Source organism: Ammodytes marinus (genome assembly GCF_949987685.1).
Source record: "Ammodytes marinus genome assembly, chromosome: 18".
Classification (NCBI taxonomy): domain Eukaryota; kingdom Metazoa; phylum Chordata; class Actinopteri; order Uranoscopiformes; family Ammodytidae; genus Ammodytes; species Ammodytes marinus.
The window spans coordinates 11,831,959-11,851,799 of record NC_137222.1 but is presented as its reverse complement, the minus strand read 5'-3'; the positions used below and the strand labels follow the sequence as shown (position 1 = coordinate 11,851,799).

General features: G+C 42.2%; 2 protein-coding genes across 3 annotated transcripts in view; one reads left to right on the top strand and one right to left on the bottom strand.

Moving 5' to 3' along the window:
- Positions 1-2,660, top strand: part of bmpr1bb (bone morphogenetic protein receptor, type IBb) — a 56,728-nt gene extending 54,068 nt beyond the window's left edge. The window contains exons 11-14 of the mRNA XM_080046700.1: positions 175-472; positions 577-752; positions 861-991; positions 1,578-2,660. Coding sequence (XP_079902826.1) covers positions 175-472; positions 577-752; positions 861-991; positions 1,578-1,703 — 731 coding nt within the window. The 3' untranslated portion in view covers positions 1,704-2,660. The remainder of the gene's footprint in view (positions 1-174; positions 473-576; positions 753-860; positions 992-1,577) is intronic.
- A 215-nt stretch (positions 2,661-2,875) lies between these two features.
- The window catches only part of unc5cb (unc-5 netrin receptor Cb), a 121,609-nt gene continuing 104,643 nt past the window's right edge, over positions 2,876-19,841 (bottom strand). Inside the window, exons 10-17 of one of the 2 annotated variants that reach the window (XM_080046189.1) lie at positions 18,320-18,682; positions 15,961-16,048; positions 15,633-15,804; positions 8,856-9,089; positions 7,641-7,790; positions 7,310-7,474; positions 6,081-6,259; positions 2,876-4,779 (exon numbers count right to left, since the gene is read on the bottom strand). In XM_080046189.1, the coding sequence (XP_079902315.1) occupies positions 4,620-4,779; positions 6,081-6,259; positions 7,310-7,474; positions 7,641-7,790; positions 8,856-9,089; positions 15,633-15,804; positions 15,961-16,048; positions 18,320-18,682 (1,511 nt within the window). In that variant the 3' untranslated portion in view covers positions 2,876-4,619. The remainder of the gene's footprint in view (positions 4,780-6,080; positions 6,260-7,309; positions 7,475-7,640; positions 7,791-8,855; positions 9,090-15,632; positions 15,805-15,960; positions 16,049-18,319; positions 18,683-19,841) is intronic. The other variant, XM_080046190.1, reaches the window with a different exon arrangement.

Below are 19,841 nucleotides of genomic sequence, written 5' to 3'. Positions count from 1 at the left end.
GTGTGTGTGTGTGTGTGCGTGCGTGTGTATGTGCGTGTGTGAACAGTTTCTCCATTTAACATCAGCAGCTAACATTGTAGGATAAACCCCCCCCCCCACCCCCAAAGTGATACATTCCCAAAAATGTAACCCAAAGTGTTCCTTTCATCCCCTCTTTCTTTCTCCAACTCCCAGGATTCATAGCGTCAGATATCAAAGGAACCGGCTCGTGGACTCAGCTCTACCTAATCACAGACTACCACGAGAACGGCTCTTTGTACGACTACCTCAAGTCCAACTCGTTAGACGTCAAGGCTCTGCTGAAACTGGCCCACTCCGCCATATCGGGCCTCTGTCACCTGCACACCGAGATCTACGGCACGCAGGGCAAACCCGCCATAGCACACAGAGACCTGAAGAGCAAAAACATCTTGGTGAAAAAGAACGGCTCCTGTTGCATAGCAGACCTCGGACTGGCTGTCAAGTTTAACAGGTGCAACATTTAATTTAAAATTGTCATTGTCAGGTAGTTTTCGGAGTATATATCTCACATTTCCAGCAATATCTTTAATCTATTTTGTTTTTTTTTCTCCTCAGTGACACAAACGAGGTGGATATTCCTCCCAACCTACTAGTTGGCACGAAGCGCTACATGCCTCCTGAAGTCTTGGATGAGACCTTAATCAGGATCTATTTCCAGTCTTTCATAATGGCTGACATGTATAGTTTCGGCCTCATCGTTTGGGAGATGGCCCGACGCTGCATATCTGGAGGTCAGGAAAAAAATAAACTTTTTATAATCTAAGCCTGAGCTATATTTGAAATAGATGTTTTCTTGATGATACCACCGATTCAAACGTGTATCTATGTTTTTCCTGAAGGCATTTTGGAGGAGTATCAGCTGCCCTATCACGACCTTGTGCCCACGGACCCTTCCTATGAGGACATGAGGGAAGTTGTCTGCATCAAGAAACAAAGACCTTCATTCCCTAATCGCTGGAGCAATGATGAGGTATTCTAAATGGTTTTGTACACCACTTTTCTAAAAATTCATATGATCAAAATACTTAATTTATGTTTGATGAATGGCTTTATTTATGGTTAAAGCTTGGGTGGAGGATTTGGGGAGAAAATGCAGATGGGATAGAGATTCGAATTCAAATACCTCAACTGCTCCACTTGTTCTCTTTGGTCCCTACCCTATGGTCCCTCCCTGACACGCTCCACATTATTAATGCCTTTGCTCGGGTCCGATTCCCCACAAAATTAGACAAAACTATTTAGGGCAGGCAGCCCAGGACATCCTATGTTTCCTGAATGATACTTAATCAAAGTGTTGCTTCCCTTACGTAGTCACTCATCGCGTTGCACACTGCGGTCTCTCTTTTACCCTCTTCCCAAACAAATGCACGCTCGCTGGCACACGCTAACAAAGATCTAAAGAACGGAAGACACTGATGTCTTAAAAACACTACCACTCTTGTTAATAGGGGCTTGTAAGTTCCTTGTAATCCCTTTAAGTGTTAAACATGGGAATGGTATTTCTGATTCATTAAAGAGCTGAATAAAAAAATAACTACAGATCGCTTTTTTTTCAGTGTCTACGGCAGATGGGGAAACTGATGTCGGAGTGCTGGGCTCACAACCCGGCCTCTCGCCTCACAGCTCTGAGGGTGAAGAAGAGCCTGGCCAAGCTGTTAGAGACTCAAGACATCAAACTGTGACAGCCAGTCATTCAGAGCTGCTCTCATCATTACCAGAGACTTGTCACTGCCACTGGCACGGCGCCACTCACACTGGCCAATAGAAAAGAGACTGTGAACGCTAGGACAAAGGAAACTGACAGGGAGGATGAACGCCAGCGATAATGGACGACAGAAAGAGATTTATTATTTGAGGAGAAGATCTGCCCTCTCCCATCATAGTCTGATCCACCTCTGCCTCAGAACCAGCGTTAAAGTTGTTGTGCTTTCTGTGAAAGCGGAGTTGTTGCCAAGTCCGGATTGTCCATGTGGGGCAGGCAGACTAAATACCCCTCTGATCAGCTCCAAACAGAGGGAGCTCCTGCTCTGCCATTCTAAAGCCATACAGCAGTATTCCATGTGCAGTCTTTTGTACTGTCACTGCTGCCTTTATCTTTCTTTATTTTTTCACTCAGTCACTGACAACTCCGTCCACAAGGGGACTGTCATCCATCCAAAAAAAATATGTAATTCAAGTTCAGTGACCTCATTGGCAATAATTCTTATTATTGTTTTTATTATTGTTATTGTTGTGATTATTATTATAAAGGAAAGCAGAGCTATTTTAAATTAATGATAAAACTTCCAGCAGAAACAGATGGTTTTATGTTTTTTTACATAGCATTCCTATGTACATTTCATATTAAAAATAGGACCTCTGGTTACAAAACTCTGGTCACTGAGGAGTTTGTGAATTTTGGGTTTTTTCCTCCAGGCCATTAATGCGTGAGGCTTTGCTCTCCTTCATTGTCTCTTCTTCCATACACAATTCATTTGTTCATAGTTGAGCTGAAATATATATTGATAATTATTGCCTTGCTGGATGTTTAAAAATGTGTTTTTTGATGATGTATCTGTGTACAGAATATGTCCCGTCCACTCTACCACTATGGCATGTGCCTTATTTAATCTGTACATATGTGATTCATGAGAGTGTATGAGTGGATTTGGATAACATTCCCCCAATTAAAATGACTGTGTCTTGAAGGCTTGCCTGTTTATATCAATAACTGCGGTCTTTTAAAATCCCACAAGTCAAACAAATGAGATCCTCGAAGCTCCTTTTTTCAATGTTGCATATAAATATAATTTATTATTAGTCTTAAAAATTCTTTCTTACACTTTGTACAATAACTTGACAAGATGAAATGCAAGCAGTTGTGAGGGACATCATGAGTGCCAGAAAAAACAGACGGGCTACATTCTCACTATACACAGCAATAATCAACAACTAGGGAATGCAAAGGCTAGCCCAGTGAGAACCTTCAGATTGTTTCAGAAAGATGCAACATTTTGCATAGACAGCTTTACTAAAAAAAAACTGGGACAAGCACCCTTAAAATATAAAGAACAAAAAATAAAGAACCAACCAAGAACACTTTAAACAGTCACAAGTGCCGCTGTATTCAAGGAATGTTGCATTTACAGCTACCACTAATTTTAACGCAGAGTCTGTGTCTTCTTAGGACACTGATGGCTTCTGTCATTAATGTAAAAACACAGAAGTGGGGGTTTAAAATCTCTCCTTCTCCTCCAAAATCAGATGAACGTCTTTCAGTTCAGAACACAAGAAATGACACTGATTTATAGTATGATCACCTTCTGAAAAAAAAAATGCAACCTTGTACACTTTATGTCAATTTATTTGGTAAAAAGCAGTTCTATTCAGTTGCATTGGTCCTATAAAAATATACTTATTTGATTCCCTTCTCCTACAGTGTCGACCTCTCCGCACTGCCCTGGTCTCTTTAATGTAGATGATATCATCTTAACAACATACAAATCATCAGTATCAGTCATGAACTTTATTCTACTGGGAAAATAGTCTGGATCACCCTCTACTTTGGGGCATGAGACTGGTTTAAATAGGCAATTGACCCTGGTAAAAACAAAAACAAAAAACATGCAAAAAAAATTAAAAGAGAAATCATAAAAAAATGCAACTTATAAAAAATATTTTTAAGACTTAAACAAATTAATTTAAAAACAAGCGCACATAAATGTAAATCAATCAAGAATTATACACGAAAAAAAGTTATTAATAGTAGTTACAACAGCAACACTAAATCTGCAAAAATGATTACATCATTGATTTCCTTCTGTACATGTCATATGTGGCTGACGGGGATGAGTCATTTCTGCAAGTGTCCACCAGGAGGTGCTATGATACAGTCGAACGTAATGAAAGAGGAAACGAAAAATGTGAGCACACTGCAACGTTTCCCCTTAACAGGCAGCATCAAATACAAAAAAAAAGAAAAGCAAAAAGATATGTATAAATAGGCATATTATTAAATACTATGTTATCACAGAACACGTACTCGCCCACGGAGTTGCTATGGAGATTGTTTTTTTGCGGAGTGAAAGAGACACACTTGCTTTTATCCAAACCCTTGCTCCTTTTGATCCTATGACCTCTCCGGAGAGAGTGTCTCCCTACTCAGACTTGTCCATGGCAAGGGCATCGTCCACATATTCGCACATGTAGTCCAACCAAATAACCGGACAGCTGTTTCCAAGGAGACGAGAGACAAAAATATCAAGTCGTTGTACCAGGGAGAGAGAGAAAAAGAGAGAGAGAGAGATAGAGGGAGAGAGGGAGGGGAACAGTCAGTAAGAAATGACTGGCAGAGATTCTTGTTGTTTACCCTCCAAGTTTATACACCCCCTTTGTTGCCAATGTTTAACTGGGTCACGGCTGAGTAAGACCTAGCTCTTGCTATCGAGTGCACACACACACACACACACACACACACACACACACTGTGGATGCGTGTGGTGCATTTGTCACTTTGATGCCTAATTGCTCTCATGCTTTTAGGGCTTCCAACTCTCTTATTTAAAATTTTTTGTAAATTCTTCCTCCAATGGAATGTCCCCATCCTTGGTGGGCATTTGTCAGTGATCGGTTGCTAGGGGAAAGAGGCTCTCGTGACGACCCATCTCCTCCAGTACTTGGGCCAGGCGACTCAGGTTGCCGTCGGGAAAATGTTGCGCCTCCCACAAGTCCAGGATGACTCCGGTTGGGCTGGATTTGGTGGCAAAGTAGTTCAGATACCTATAGGGTTGACAGTGACAAAAGTGAGGAGAGTGACGGGTTAGAATAAGAAGGTAGATAGTTAACAGGGATGAATGAGTTGACTTGGATTAGATTTTTTTTTGAGCTCTTTCATCTCTACAGGCATCTTTTAATATAAACATTTCGGTTTCTCTTTCTCTTTTCTTTACATTTATTTTCCTGCTTTGTGCTCAATAGGGGACATGACAAGAAGCTGTGTGTGGTTATTAAGATTGATGGACTCCACAGACTCCATAGCACGTCTGTGTCTGTGATGTAAGAATCAATGATCATTTTGAATAAAAAAATAACAAACAAACAATTTCCGCATTTTTAAGGTGTCCCTTTAAATAAATAAAAATAAAACAAAGAAATAAATATTTTAAAGTTCTATTTTCCACGCAGAGGTTTTTATCCTTATCCATTTGTCAGTTTGTTTTCATATTTAAAATGAACACACATAAACCCATCTCTTTATACTAACAAACCCTATTTATTCACTATTGTTCTGTATGTATCATCACTGTGGGGTGTGAATGAGAGTTTGCTTGAAGTCTCTCCCCCGACGCTCTCCTTTCTTCTCTTGCGCCACACGCTGTCAGTGGTCTTCACCAATCTGCAGCTGCTGCTTGTGATAAGGCCACCCCGGTGAGCTGGGATCATATTATAAATGGACACAAACTGTCCCTGTCATCACACACACACACACACACACACACACACACACACACACACACACACACACACACACACACACACACACACACACACACACACACACACACACACACACACACACACACACACACACACACACACACACACACACGACTACCAAAGACACATGGGTGACGGCGACGCTTTCAAAAGAGCCGTGTCATTCTATCTATCTCTCTCCGCCTGTCTCAACTCAGTCTGGCCGAATTAATCTCAATTCAACAGATGCTTATCAAAGTGAGTCTCATTTCCCACCGAACAAAATCAAATAAAAACAAATAATTTATCTACAGTTACATTCCTCATGTGATCTTGTCGCCTATTTGTCATGAAAAAAAAGGATAATAAATGTCCCCATTCCATGACAATAAGCTTGATTATTAAAACAAGTAAATTTTGTTTGTGCATTTTAATATTTTTTTTAATTCTCCATTACATAATGCATAATGAGCTTGTTCCTGCGGCCTAAATCTGAGTCACTGTCTCACTCCTTAACTCACACAGACAGACACACAGACAGACAGACAGACAGACAGACAGACAGACAGACAGACAGACAGGCCCTGCTGTGATCCTCTACCCACCTGTCGAGGTTAAGTTTGTGGGCCAGCATCCTCCAGTCATTTCCCCTGGTCTGTGGCGCATCCAGGCTGCCACACAGCTTCTGTCGGATGGAGACGGGGATGCGGAAGGCGTTGGGCCCCACCAGCGTGGTGATGTTACTGGCCGGGTCCAGCAGGGACGTGTCTATACTCTGGGAATCCTACAGAGAGAGAGAGCGAGAGAGATAGAGAGAGAGAGAGAGAGAGAGAGAGAGAGAGAGAGAAGTTGAAGCAACAAAGTCTGTAGCACTGACATTTATTCGTGGTGGTGTGGGTCCGCATAAGCATAATTTAACAACCGTTGTCTCACAAAACGAAACATAAAGTAGCTCAAATGGCTTTGTGGCAGAGCGAGAAATTCCTCCCTTGTATAAAATTGTTGAAAATCATTCATTTCATTTGCCATCCCTTCATTGTTCGATGTAAGCTTGAGTGATGTTCAAGTGTATTGCATCTGGAGGATTAAGTGCTGGGGGTCTCTGGGATACTGAAGCCAGAACAAGACCTAAGGACAAATGAGTGGAGGCTGGGCAGGGACACGGGCTCTGCACTGCATGTAACTGTAATTCATCTCATTACGGAGCACAAAGCCAGTGCGCTCAGGCTCTATTCTCCTGGCCAGATGGCCTTTGTGAAGCACGACTACGGGCTGATTATTCCCTCCTCTGCTCCGTCATAGCTTTGACTATAATAAAGGCCAAGGGGATCTTTCAACCTGTCAACCTCTGTGAACATTTCACAAAGAAGACAGGAAGAAGACATACATGGGTATTGTCACAGCATGTCAGACAATGAGCGCAAAGTACTGGAGGGAAATGTATCATCGCTGATTGAAAAAAGAAAAATTCAGGTGATTAGATGTTTTTGTTATGTATTTCTCCTGTCTGGACATACGTATAATAAAGTTTACAGAGGATCTTTCGGTTTGTGTTCTTTCTTGCACCCCCTTTGGACAACAACGGTAGTGTTTTTACTACGCTAGCTGTTGTTCCTGGGTGAGCGTATACCCATGACAAAGGCATTAGGAAAAACTATATAAAAATGGCGTTCTTTGCACTCATGGTCTTGTTTGCTGTTACATGTAATTTATGATCACCAGGAGGAAAAATTAGACCGTTTCAGAAATATTAAAAAGCTCCTCGTAGCGTCTTTAACTTCAGTTAAGGCATTATAAATGAAATGGACGAGCTTAGGCTGGTCTCGGCCCCTACCTCCGATAGTGTGGTGTCCAGCTGAAAGATCTGTCCTTCTCCCTCCACTTGGCGCACACATATCTTACAGGCCAGGTCCACAGTGCTGGCAGAGAAGCGCTCTAGGGTGAAGCAACAGTGCAGGTTCCTCTGTGAACCGCACCACACCTGCTGAAAGGAAAGCTCCTGCAGAGAGAGAGGCAGAGAGAGGTAGAGAGGTAGAGAGAGGTAGAGAGGTAGAGAGGTAGAGAGAGGTAGAGAGGGTAGAAGAATTTCCTCAGCTGTTAGAAAGGACTGTGAAGAAAACGTTGATTCTTTTCTCCAAAAGTGGCATAAAGTATGAGCAGTTTACCTGGTACTTGGCTAGTAGTTTGCTCTTCCACAATGTGTGGGGGACGTCGTGGATGGAGAGTCTCAGGTTGTGGGTGCTGTCTTTAAAGTTCAGAGTCTTTGGTTCGTCCAGCAACTTTCCACCCATTTGCTTCTCCATCTGCAGCACTTCCTGAAAACACACAATATATATATATATATATATATATATATATATATATATATATATATATATATATATATATATGGTATAAGAAAACCATGAATACTGATCCCCAAATACAAATGTGTCAGCCTTTGTGCTGTTGTAAAACTGTTGTTATATCCTGTTTGCTACAGAAGATTGTTTTTGCAAATGCTCCCATGACAAATGAAATGTTTTTTTTATAGTGAATTCATCGCGCCTCCTCAGGGCTTTATGAACCTAAATCTAGACCTGCCATCTGAAACCGACTCCAATGTCCTTGCAGCAGCCGGATCACTATCACTTCTCATTACCCAACCCCAAACTTAATAACCATGTTTAATATCCCAGCGCGGTATAATAATCCTTTCCTTATCTTTTCCACTATGTAGGTAGATGGTATTAAACATATGAAGAAAACAGTAGAGTCGGCAGGGGGTCGGGGTGGTAAATGTGGCTTATTTTGAGTTTGGGCAGAAGCTAAGAGCTATCTTTCTAGGAGCAACAATTTTAGTCAAATGCACAAACCCATGTGTGACATTGCAATACAAAGATTTCATATTCCACCTCCCACATCTCATCTGCTTGCTATGCGCCCACGCATGCATGCGCACGGACGCGCACACACACACACACACACACACACACACACACACACACACACACACACACACACACACACACACACACACACACACAAACACAAACACTTTAACAATTCAAGCAGTCAAAATTAAGCATTCGCAAATTATCATTAATGCTTTCGAAAACACATTCAATTTCTGCTTTGGTGACCTTTTGGCAAAGACAGAGAGACAAAAAGAATGTATGCAAATTTCCTTTTTTTTTAATATTATTTTTTGGGCATTTTTATGCTTTAATTGACAGTTTGGAGAGACGCAGATGAAATGGGGCAGAGAGGGGAATGACATGCAGAGAACGACCACGGGCCAGATTCGAAACCCGTGGTCTGCTGCGTCTGAGGTACTGAGCATCTACGGGCAGGCGCTCTAACCACTACACCACAAGCACATCCTCTTCTGCATATCTTACCTTGAGAGAGTCCTGCGTGTCGTCCAGGCAGTAGACCCTGATGTGGTACTCCATGGCTGGGCAGGTGACGGGGCCGAAGATGGCTAGTTGGAGGCGCTTGATGGTCGAGGCGCTGAGCGATTGGCCCACCAGGCAGTAGGTGCCCAGGGTCTCTGTTAAGATGTGGCAGGCCTCCTCATCCATCTGTATGTAGCACGGCGTGGTGAAATTCTCCTCTCCAACCACCACCACATCCTATTGTGGACAGAGGAGGAAAAGCCAAGGAGTGACATGAGTGTGGGAGATAGCTATGGGCTAAAAACAAAACAAAAAAGCAGTAGTCAAGATTAATTAATTAATTTATTTTACATGCCGAGTTGGAAAAATACCCAATAATATGAGAAAACAAAAGAGGACATGATAAAGCCACCCACAATATTATAATAGAAAATCCAACTTGTGTTCTTCTATATCCAATGTAATGTTTTTTTCTTATCTGACTTCTCAATCTTATGAACGACAAAATGCATTTTTAATGTATTCGCCGTTCAAGAAGGAGATAATTAGGCACAGCGAGATGAGCTCAATTTGACTTATATTAGTCAGAGAGTCATTTGAAGGATCTCATTGTACATTGTTGTACATAACGCTAAGTATACCAATAATGCGTAGCCATTACATTAAAAAAAAGCATAAAAGGAGTCACAGTTTGTTCCCTCATTTGCATGTTTTGAAAGTCAGAGGGAAAATTGGTTTATTCAGCTTTTGTTTTGGAGACATAATCGATGCAGTGCATGTGTGTGTTGATAAAAACGTGCACTTAAACTTCATTCGTCACATTTGTGATGAGAACATTTCTGCTTGCCTGTAGCGTTGCACTCAATACGTGAATACAATCATAATTAACTTGGACAGCTCTCTCTCTTGAAACGTTGACATTCTTGACTCACATTGTTTCGTTTTCAGATGGAAGCAGAGTTGTGGAAAAAAAACTGACTGGTTTCTTTTCCTGCTCAATTAATGTGTTCAGTTTTTTTTTTCACAGAACATTTCAATTCCGTCGTATTGAAGCCGGACTGAATTTGAAATGTAATTTTAAGTGGTGAAGTACAATTAAGGGTCACGGCCTTCCCACATAAGCTGTGGCCTTTGGATATTACACTTAGCAAGTGTGTGTTACTGATGTCTGACACCCTGCCTTTGTGCATGTGAGGTAATGGAAGAGTGAGTAGCCAGACCATTCGTAATTGACCCCTGTAACAGCGCTAATGCCAGGACATATTTCTCTTTCATTAAGACTGTCTGGTGTGAAGACGCTTCTCTGCCTCCCCCTCTCTCTCTCTCTCTCTCTCTCTGTCTCTCTCTCTCCCTCTCTCCCTCACTCTCCATCTTTCACTCTCTCTCTCTTTGTCTCTCTGTTTCTTCGCTAATCCAAACACTCCTGTGAGAAGCACATTGGCATTAATTCGGCCTATTATGAGAGACAGAAGAGGAATTACAGTATTTTATTGTGAGCCGTTTAACAGCAGTATTATGGCTGATCATTAGACTCTTTAACTGCTCCATGGGGGGATGGCACTGGGGCTTCCTTATTGGGGGATAATTAGAACACACAGTGGAAAAGTAGGCTGCTGCTTCATATATACAATCATATGAAAAAGTTTGGGAACCCCTCTCAGCCGGCATTATAATTGACTCTGTTTTCACAAAAAAAAAGATAAAAGTGGTATGTCTTTCATTTACCAGGAACAGCTAAGTACTGGGATGTTTTCCAAACAAAGATTTTTTGAAAAGCAGTATATGGTTGTATGAAATAAAATAAAATGTGAAAAACTGGCTGTGCAAAAATATGGGTACCCTTGTGGTTTTGTTGATTTTAATGCCTGTAACAGCATGTAAAACTGATGACTTTAAACGCAAAGTTGGTTGGATTATGTTGTTAAGCCTTGAACCTCATAGAATTGTCTGTTTAATCACGAGAAAATGTATTTTAGGTGCCTAAATGCAAGTTGCACTTCTCTTTGACTCTCTGCTGAAGTGAGACAGAATGGGATCATCAAAACAGCTCCCAAAAGATCTTAAAAACAAAGATTATTCATTGTCATGGTTTAGGGGAAGGCTACAAGAAGCTTTCCCAAAGGTTTCAATTGTCAATTTCTACTGTAAGGAACGTTGTCAGGGAATGGAAGGACACAGGCACAGTTGCAGTTAAATCCAGGTCTAGCAGACCAAGAAAAGTACAAGAGCGGCATATGCGGCGGATTGTGAGAATGGTTGCACACAACGCACAGATCACCTCCAAAGACCTGCAAGAACATCTGGCTGCAGATTGTGTATCTGTACATGGTTCTACAGTTCAGTGCAATTTGCACCAAAACATCTGTATGGCCGGGTGAGGAGAAGGAAGCCCTTTCTGCGCCCACGCCACAGATACAGATGCATGGAGTATGCAAAAGCTCATTTAGACAAGCCAGCTTGATATTGGAAGAAAATGCTTTGGACTGATGAGACAAAAATTAAGTTATTTGGTCTTTATAAAAAGCAGATGTTTTGGTGCAAATTGCGCTGAATTGTTGAACGATGTTCAGATACACAATCTGCAGCCAGATGTTCTTGCAGGTCTTTGGAGGTGATCTGTGGGTTGTGTGCAACCATTCTCACAATCATCCACCTATGCCACTCCTGTTTTTTTCTTGGTCTGCCATGCCTGGGTTTAACTGCCACTATGCCTGTGTCCTTCCATTTCCTGACAACGTTCCCTACAGTCGAAATTGACAATTGAAACCTTTGGGAAAGCTTCTTGTAGCCTTCCCCTAAACCATGACAATAAACAATCTTTGTTTTTCAGATCTTTTGGGAGCTGTTTTGATGATCCCATTCTGTTTCACTTCAGCAGAGAGTCAAAGAGAAGTGCAACTTGCATTTAGGCACCTAAAATACATTTTCTCATGATTAAACAGACAATTATATGAGGTTCAAGGCTTAACAACATAATCCAACCAACTGTGTGTTTAAAGTCATCAGTTTTACATGCTGTTACAGGCATTAAAATCAACAAAACCACAAGGGTACCCAAATTTTTGCACAGCCAGTTTTTCACATTTTATTTTATTTCATACAACCAAATACTGCTTTTCAAAAAATCTTTGTTTGGAAAACATCCCAGTACTTAGCTGTTCCTGGTAAATTAAAGACATACCACTTTTATATTTTTTTTGTGAAAGCAAAGTCAATTATAATGCCGGCTGAGAGGGGTTCCCAAACTTTTTCATATGACTGTATATATATATATACATTTATACATACAGTATATATAAATATATAAAGGAGAAGCTCATCTCGTCTGCTTATACTGCAGTGATGAATACACGTTTTGACAGAGCATGTCATATAAAGCAATATTTCACATATATGAAGTATGGAGACCCAGTGGGAAGAGAAGCTCATATAAAGGAATCTGCCATCACCTTGGATATTACCTTCTGTATTACTGACAGCTGCAGAGATCTAATCAATAGCACGCACGTCATCGCCACGGGGGAACCAAGTCTCTTCATATATATGAAATATGGAAATCTGTCCACCTCAATATCTGTAATGAGCGCACACGTCATCAAATCCTCTAAAAAAGCTGGAAGAAAGCTAGTTGGTGCCTCTCTATATTGGGGGTTAAATTGCAAGGATGTGTAGCATTCACTGAACCGCTCCTATTTCATGTTGGTGTTATATTCAACCGCAGCAGTAAACACAACAGCTGCGTGCGCATGTACACTAATGCACATGTTAAATATAAAGCATTGCTTTTCTGATCTTAATGAACAAATCTAGACTGGAGTCCCGTCCCCCCCTCTCCCAATGTCAGCCTGCAGATTTCTGCCCTTGATCAATAGTCATACTCAGTTTACACTGAGCTTTATTGTCTGCCCCGGAGTAATTCATCAATGTCACAAAGGCATATGGGGCCAGTTTTTTTCTGCTCCAAAAAGACATATCAGCACATCAGCAGTGGAGATTGTGCAAAAACTTCCTGAATGTGATATTTTTCAAGCCACAACTCAATGAGGGTCTGACAGAGGGCCATATATTAAATATAGATTGGTGTTAAGTAGTCAGATTTTCAATATGTGACTGGCCTGTACAGTATGCCTGTCTGCAACTCATACTTCAAAATTTTCCCAAATAAAGACTTAAATTCTAAATTCCTAAGAGAAAGAAGCCTTTTTTGTGTTCCTTATTGCCTTTTAACGGTTTTTCATTCTGCTTGCTATAGACAGTAGACCCTGCTGCTCTGCAAACGCCTGTGGTTCGTTTTCTAATATTGTAAAAAGGTCTTAGCACTCTCCTTCCTTCAACAGAGAGACAGAACAACTTACCCCAAAATGCTCCATCGACAGGTAAGAAATATACAGTAATAACTGCCTATAATAAGGTTTATTTATCTGTACAATTATCTGAGGTGTACTATTGATAAAGGTTGTGGAGAGAGATACATGGCAGCTGCACTGTTTCTTAGCTGTTTTTGGTTCTCTAGTAATGGTCTGTTTTTTTAATTGGACGGTGTGTGTGTGTGTGTGTTTGTGTGTGTGTGTGTGTGTGTGTGTATGCGTGTGTGTGTGTGTGTGTGTATGCGTGTGTGTGTGTGTGTGTGTGTGTGTGTGTGTGTGTCAGACATTGGCCGCGTTTCCCAGATTCGATCGTTCTTTGGGACCAAAGAAGGGTCGAAAGAAGGGTTCGCCTAAGAAGGAGCGCTAAGATACGGGTGTTTCCCAGATGCCATCTTAAGTGCCTTCTTTGGAGAACGCGTAAGATGAAGCAAAAGAAGGTTCTTAGTGGGAGCTGTCCACCGCGGTGGTGCTGAAACTGAATAAATCGATGCCAGGCGAATCGATCACCCACCTCTTTATCAGAGCATAAGTCACACACAGCGCCCCGTGGTCTCGCCCACACAGGTGGAATTAGGCTACGCATGTATCGTGTGTGTGTGGGTGGGGGGGGGGGGGGGGGTGCGGGTGTGTGCGTGTGGCAACAAGTGTATCCAAGTAGTAATCAAGCCCATTAGCGCATATATACCCCATGGATATAGGCACACACATGTGAGAGTGGAAGAAAGCGGCAGCAAAAGAAACAAGCGGGCACCGTCGTTTACCGCGGAGGAGATGGGCGTCTTAGTGGACGAGGTCTGGCAGCACCGGGGAGTTTTATTCGGGGAAAAAGGGGCAAAAAGAACATCACGGTGAAGAACCGTGTTAGGCAGGCCATAGCCGAAAATATGTCCCCCTCCAGCCCATGTGGTCTGCGTGACTGGCGTGCTGTGAGGAAGAAGAGGCAGGAGTTCTAGAACCAAACAAAATGGAAGAGTGCGAAGGTTTCACTAATCAATCTCCCTTCGTTGCAGGTGATGCAGACACCCAGTAAAGACAGCGCGGAGTAACCCCTCCCCCATATGGTTTCAATAAACTATTTTGGTTTCTTTTCAACCATGTATTGTGTGGATCATTTTGCATTGAAATGAGGGTGTCAAACCAAGCAACAAAAAGTCCCAGGAAATTTGTAATTTATCTAAGCGTAGGTTAATGATGTGTGCGTATTGTGCGCCCTTTCAACAGCATTCCAGTGCCAGACTTTCAGGTAAAGCACCCGGACACTGCAGCAATAATAGTGTGCAGGACGTTACATGCAGCCTACATCTGCTGGTTCTGTTTATTTATTTCAGCCTTCAGGCGTGAGAGTTGATATGGGTGATGTGGTGGTTGTGGGTTTATGGTTTAGTGATCAGTGCTTGCTTGGTGACTGGTGGTAAAGGGGTAGGGGCTGGGGGTTGTTGGACCTCAGAAGAGGTTGATATGTTTTTTTTGTATGTGTAGTAGTACTATAAACTCACGTGTGTGGAAAACGTAAACGTCTAATTCATTAAAACTATGTTTTTCTCTACTATTAGTCTATGTTTATTGCGCCAGGTCCGCATTGAGCATTGTTTTATTATTTCGAAAAGTGGAGGAAATAAATTTCCCTGACGCGGCATGATCACTGACGATTTGGTCGCTAAGAAGGTTGAAAGAGTGGGTCAGCTCCATCTTACAGTTCCATCTTAGTGAAAGAACTTCTTTCGCTAAGAACGCATCTGGGAAACGCATTCTTCTTTCACAGCGTTCTTAAGAGCGCTCCAAAGAAGCACTTAGTTCCAAAGAGGCTCTTAACGAATCTGGGAAACGCGGCCATTGTAGGTGAAGAAGACAGGAAGGATAGAAAGGATAGGCAGAAACTATTCACACTGCTGCTGCCCTCAGCAAGCCGACTTATCATCATCAGCACTGTTAATGATGGAGCTTGCAGGCACACAGTGCTTCAAAAAACACAAACGCAGCACGCGCGCACACACCCACAATCACACACGCAACAGTGCACGCGGAAAGAAAAATAGTCTTTCATAAAAAGAAAACAGTCTGGGGGAAAAAACAGTCCCAACCCTGTTCCCTGCTATCAGAGGTTTACTATTTCAGCACCTGCTTGCAACACGTTTTTTTTTTTTTTTCCTGAGTGCCGAGCTGCACAAACAAAGCAGGGGAAGTTGATCCCCTACACCTCTATGCTACATATACTATCTATCGTCGCATGACATTTTATCATATTGTTTTTTTTCACTATACAATTTCCCCCTGTGCAGAGCAAATGTTCCATCCAACCAAATGCAGTGTGGGTTATGTGATGCAAAGGTCACATCTGTGAATTTCTTAGGTGGCAGAGTTATCATTTTATTAACTCTGCGTTGCTGTCGCTGGCATTACATCTGCCTCTCACCTCCCAATGGTTCTGCTGCGAATGGCTCTTGAGCTGGATCAGCCAATCCTGTGAGCCATCACACACGGCACAGTGGTGCATGGTGATGATGACGGGACGAGTTAACAGGGCTCCGGGGGGCCCACAGCTCACCACCGGGCCCAGCACTGTTTGGCCATCTTCCACCGAGGGCCTGGAAAATAGAGAATAACACAAACACACACACAAGCACATTTTGTTTAGCGGGTGATGTGACAGCAGTCTCTGTGAATGGGGGTGACATGGAGGTAGCTGACAGGGGTAAACACAGCTCTAGGGGCATTGATGTGGCAGGCGGCACACTGCATACCTCATGTTGTCCTTCCTCTGAACAGTCACATACATCTCGTACACTCTGCCCTGAGGAATGGCCCCCGCTGGAATGAGCAGACTCACCCCTGGGGAGCGCAAAACAGACAGACAGACACACACACACACACACAGACAAACAAACAAGGCATAGGTAAGACAGAGTCGTGAGATGTCAGGTAGAGCGGAACTATTTGTGCTGTCGATGCCTGTCATTATTGCGTTAAACAGTTGTTTTTGTTAGGTATAAATTCAGTGAGAGCACAGACAGCGACAGCATTCAAGTATGCAAACTAAGAACACACATACATATTTACATAGTGAATCTCTGCTACACACTATACATATTCGCTACAAATGGAAATCAAGGTGCATAGTGCTTTACATACAAACGTTTACTTGTAATGAGTATATTTTGTAAGGCAAGCATAGTAATAGTTGCCATCCCTCTCAGCCCCAGATGTAAAAACGATTGGTGCTCTTCTCCTATGGCATCAGGAAATGATGTGACATTTCATTTCTCTAAAATCAATGATAACTCTACTCTCCATAACATTCTCATATTGCTGCAGCCAGCAAGATATACATTTTTCCATTTCAGATTGATTTGATGTGATGTCCCGTCCAATGTGTTTTTTTAGGACCAATATACCCCCCCCCCCTCTCACAACACACACACACACACACACACACACACACACACACACACACACACACACACACACACACACACACACACACACACACACACACACACACACACACACACACACACACACACACACACACACACACACACACACAAACACAAACACAAACTTTCTCTCTCTGGAGGGGGGTGTTCTCAGATAGCTCATTGATTTCCCATGCCCTTGTACTGAACTTTTCAAAAGGTGACAGACAGCTCCCTTTTACTAGCTAGCAAGGCAATCACAGCTCTGCCATGGGGACGTATCTCGCACGCTTGCCACTCTCCCCCCCCCCCCCCCCCCCCCACACAGCAAAGCTTCAAAGACATGCATTTTTTTTGCGCTGCATTTTTAAGATGCAAAACACCAAACAGCCACACTGACAGCACCACAAGATATTCCATTGCCCAGACACACACGAACTGATCAAATATCAAATGTGCTTTCCTCTCCCGCTGCCTATGTAACATGATGAGGTGGCTAAGCACAGCCAGAGTCTGAGGACTTCTTTTTTTTTTTTTTTACAGGAATCAAGACGAACGAAAAGAAAAACTTTAGAAACTGGAGAAGTCCGTGTATCCTTTAATGTCCCTGCTGGTTTGTCTACGCCTGTCAACATGCATCTGTGGCACGTTGCAAACAGCCCACATGTGTTTGAAGTGAGGACAGCATGGCTAATGTAGGCTGCCTGAAACCATACACCTTCTACGTCAGTACTGGTAGTGTACCTAAGGTATCCATCAACACATGTCACACTGTGTGCCGTCAATGCGCTGATAGGTTACATATGGTGAAGCATATCATTCCCACCTGTGTGTGTTAAAGGGTATCCTGGTTGGGTAATAAAGCGTAATAGAGGCAGCTCAGGTCTAATACATCGAACACAACCATACCTATATTCATTATTAGTTTCAGCACATTTAAGCATTTGTATTGATAAAAATATGTTTCAGATATGATACCCAAAAGGGGTTTTTGCTTATAAAGCTGTAATGTTTCCATATCTCCATTATCTACTGACTTGAGCTAAGTCTATAAAGTGACTTTCTAAACTGCATCACAGATTAGCCTGCTTGCCAGCATGTCAACAATGTGACAACAAATGCACACAAATACCTATATGCATGTTCTGTCTCAAGGTGGATTTTCACTTTTAAAATGTCCCCTGAAATGATATCATAGCTTCCTAAAATGTGACACACTTTCTGTTGAAACAGGTCAATCCTAAAGGTGCACTATGTAACTTTGGATGTGTCAGAGGAGTGAACATTTTCTAAGGTATATTCTCATAACTTAATAAACACATTTTCCTCGCAGGAAAATGTGATCCCTGGAACACTGTCTAAAGTTATAAAGCTTCCTGAAAAGTTACTGTTTCACTGTTGCTGTTTACAGCAGCAGGGCTCACAGTTTGGTTTGCAAACATATTCTAGTCTTACCTTTGGCTCCAGGTTACTCAAAATAATTTAGTTTTGATTTATCCACATGTTACTCTTAGCGTTATATAAAACTAAGTATTACATGTAGAGTAAAAATGTTTTTTAAACTAACTGCAGGCGTTGCAAATGTGAACAAATCCCCTTCTCCTGAAACTCCATAATGCACCTTTAATGCAATATGACATATCCAAAATAACAAATGCCAGAACACTTCCTGTCATTAGGCTAGTACCTGAGTTGGGCACAATCAGTTGTCCCCCTGCTGAGCTGAATGAGCCCAGCGCGGTGCAGGATGGATCGCGGGTTCGGAGTAACGTCTGGGTTGTCTGCGTGCGTCGGCCCATGGTGCTGTCGCTGTTGTCCAGTAGACAGTGTGGTAGCTTGGGCGAAAGTTTAGAGGCCAAATCCCCTAGGTCGTCTTGCGGAGTCACTAAGCCCGAGGAGTTGTACACCTTAATCTTCAGGTTGGGCAGAGGGTCCAGCAGAGGGGAATTAGTCATGGGGATTTTATCAGCCACGTCGTGCAGGGCGTAGACGGGTCCGCGGTACATGGCGGCCGCAGAGGTCAGGTCAGGCGGTGCTGTAAGGAGATCTGCTGTGAAGTAAAAGGAGAGCAGAGTTAAGAAAAAAGTATTCTTTCCTTACACTGTGGGCACTCATGTAGCCTATACTGTCTCTCTCTCCAATTGTGAATGCAGAGAACTAGTAACCAAGGTAACCACCACGGGGAGGAAAACGAAGTGTTGGCATAGCAATTAGAAAAGACTGCCTTTTGAAACTAATTTGTTTGTCACTCATTAGGGACGTCCACTTCAACCATCAAGAAACATTAGTCAGTCAGAGAAGTTAAAGGAAACAGCTGTGATTCACGAGTAACAGATGGTTTGACTAACACTCGGTTTTACCCAGAAGGTACAGGGAGAAATATATTCAATTGGCTGGGATGTGAGTGGGTGGAGGAGTGATGACATTGGGAGCTCTCTGTCCTATACAATATACACTTCTCTGCTTTCCAACAACACAAAGTTTTATATGGGATACAGACGTCAATGAAAGTCACAAAAGTTGAAATAAGACTTGCTAGATGGCTGGAAGAAGTTTTTTATTTTATAGTCCAGCAGCTGTTTGTAGTGGTATCCCTAGTAGTAGTTCTTGTATTATCACTACTGATGCTATTGAATCAGTCAGTGCTTACTGTATGTTAGTGAGAGTAAGTTTCATTACTGTTATGCATTCAGAAATGGGAGAGAATGTATTTTTTTACCATATACACACCATCTTCACAGCCTGCACAAGCAAGAACAGTCCACAGCAACAGCTACAGACAAATTCAAATGTTGTCTTTGAATCCTTTTAAACTATGGTTTAAGTGTGTTCAAAAAAAATGCCTGTTTTTTGCAGATTATTTTTCATTGGTTTGAGTTTGAGACTCCCTCATATATCAATGACGACAAGCTAAGATTTTAAATACAAGCTGGGAATTTGTTTCCAAACCAATTATTTTTGTCGTCCATCCTTCTAAATGGTCATGTTCTAATCATCTTACTTTCCTGCCTCTGCTGTCTGCTATTTTTTAAGTTTTTCTTTCTCCTTTATCAAAACCTTACAATGACCAACACAATAACTCTGACGTGTCCGTTTCCCTGCCTGTCTTTTTGTCCAGCTCTCTGCCACCTGTCGTCATCCCTGCGGTTTTGCTTTAAAGGCCCTGCGTCATCAGCCTGGGTCTAATTACAGTTTAATATGTGACATAC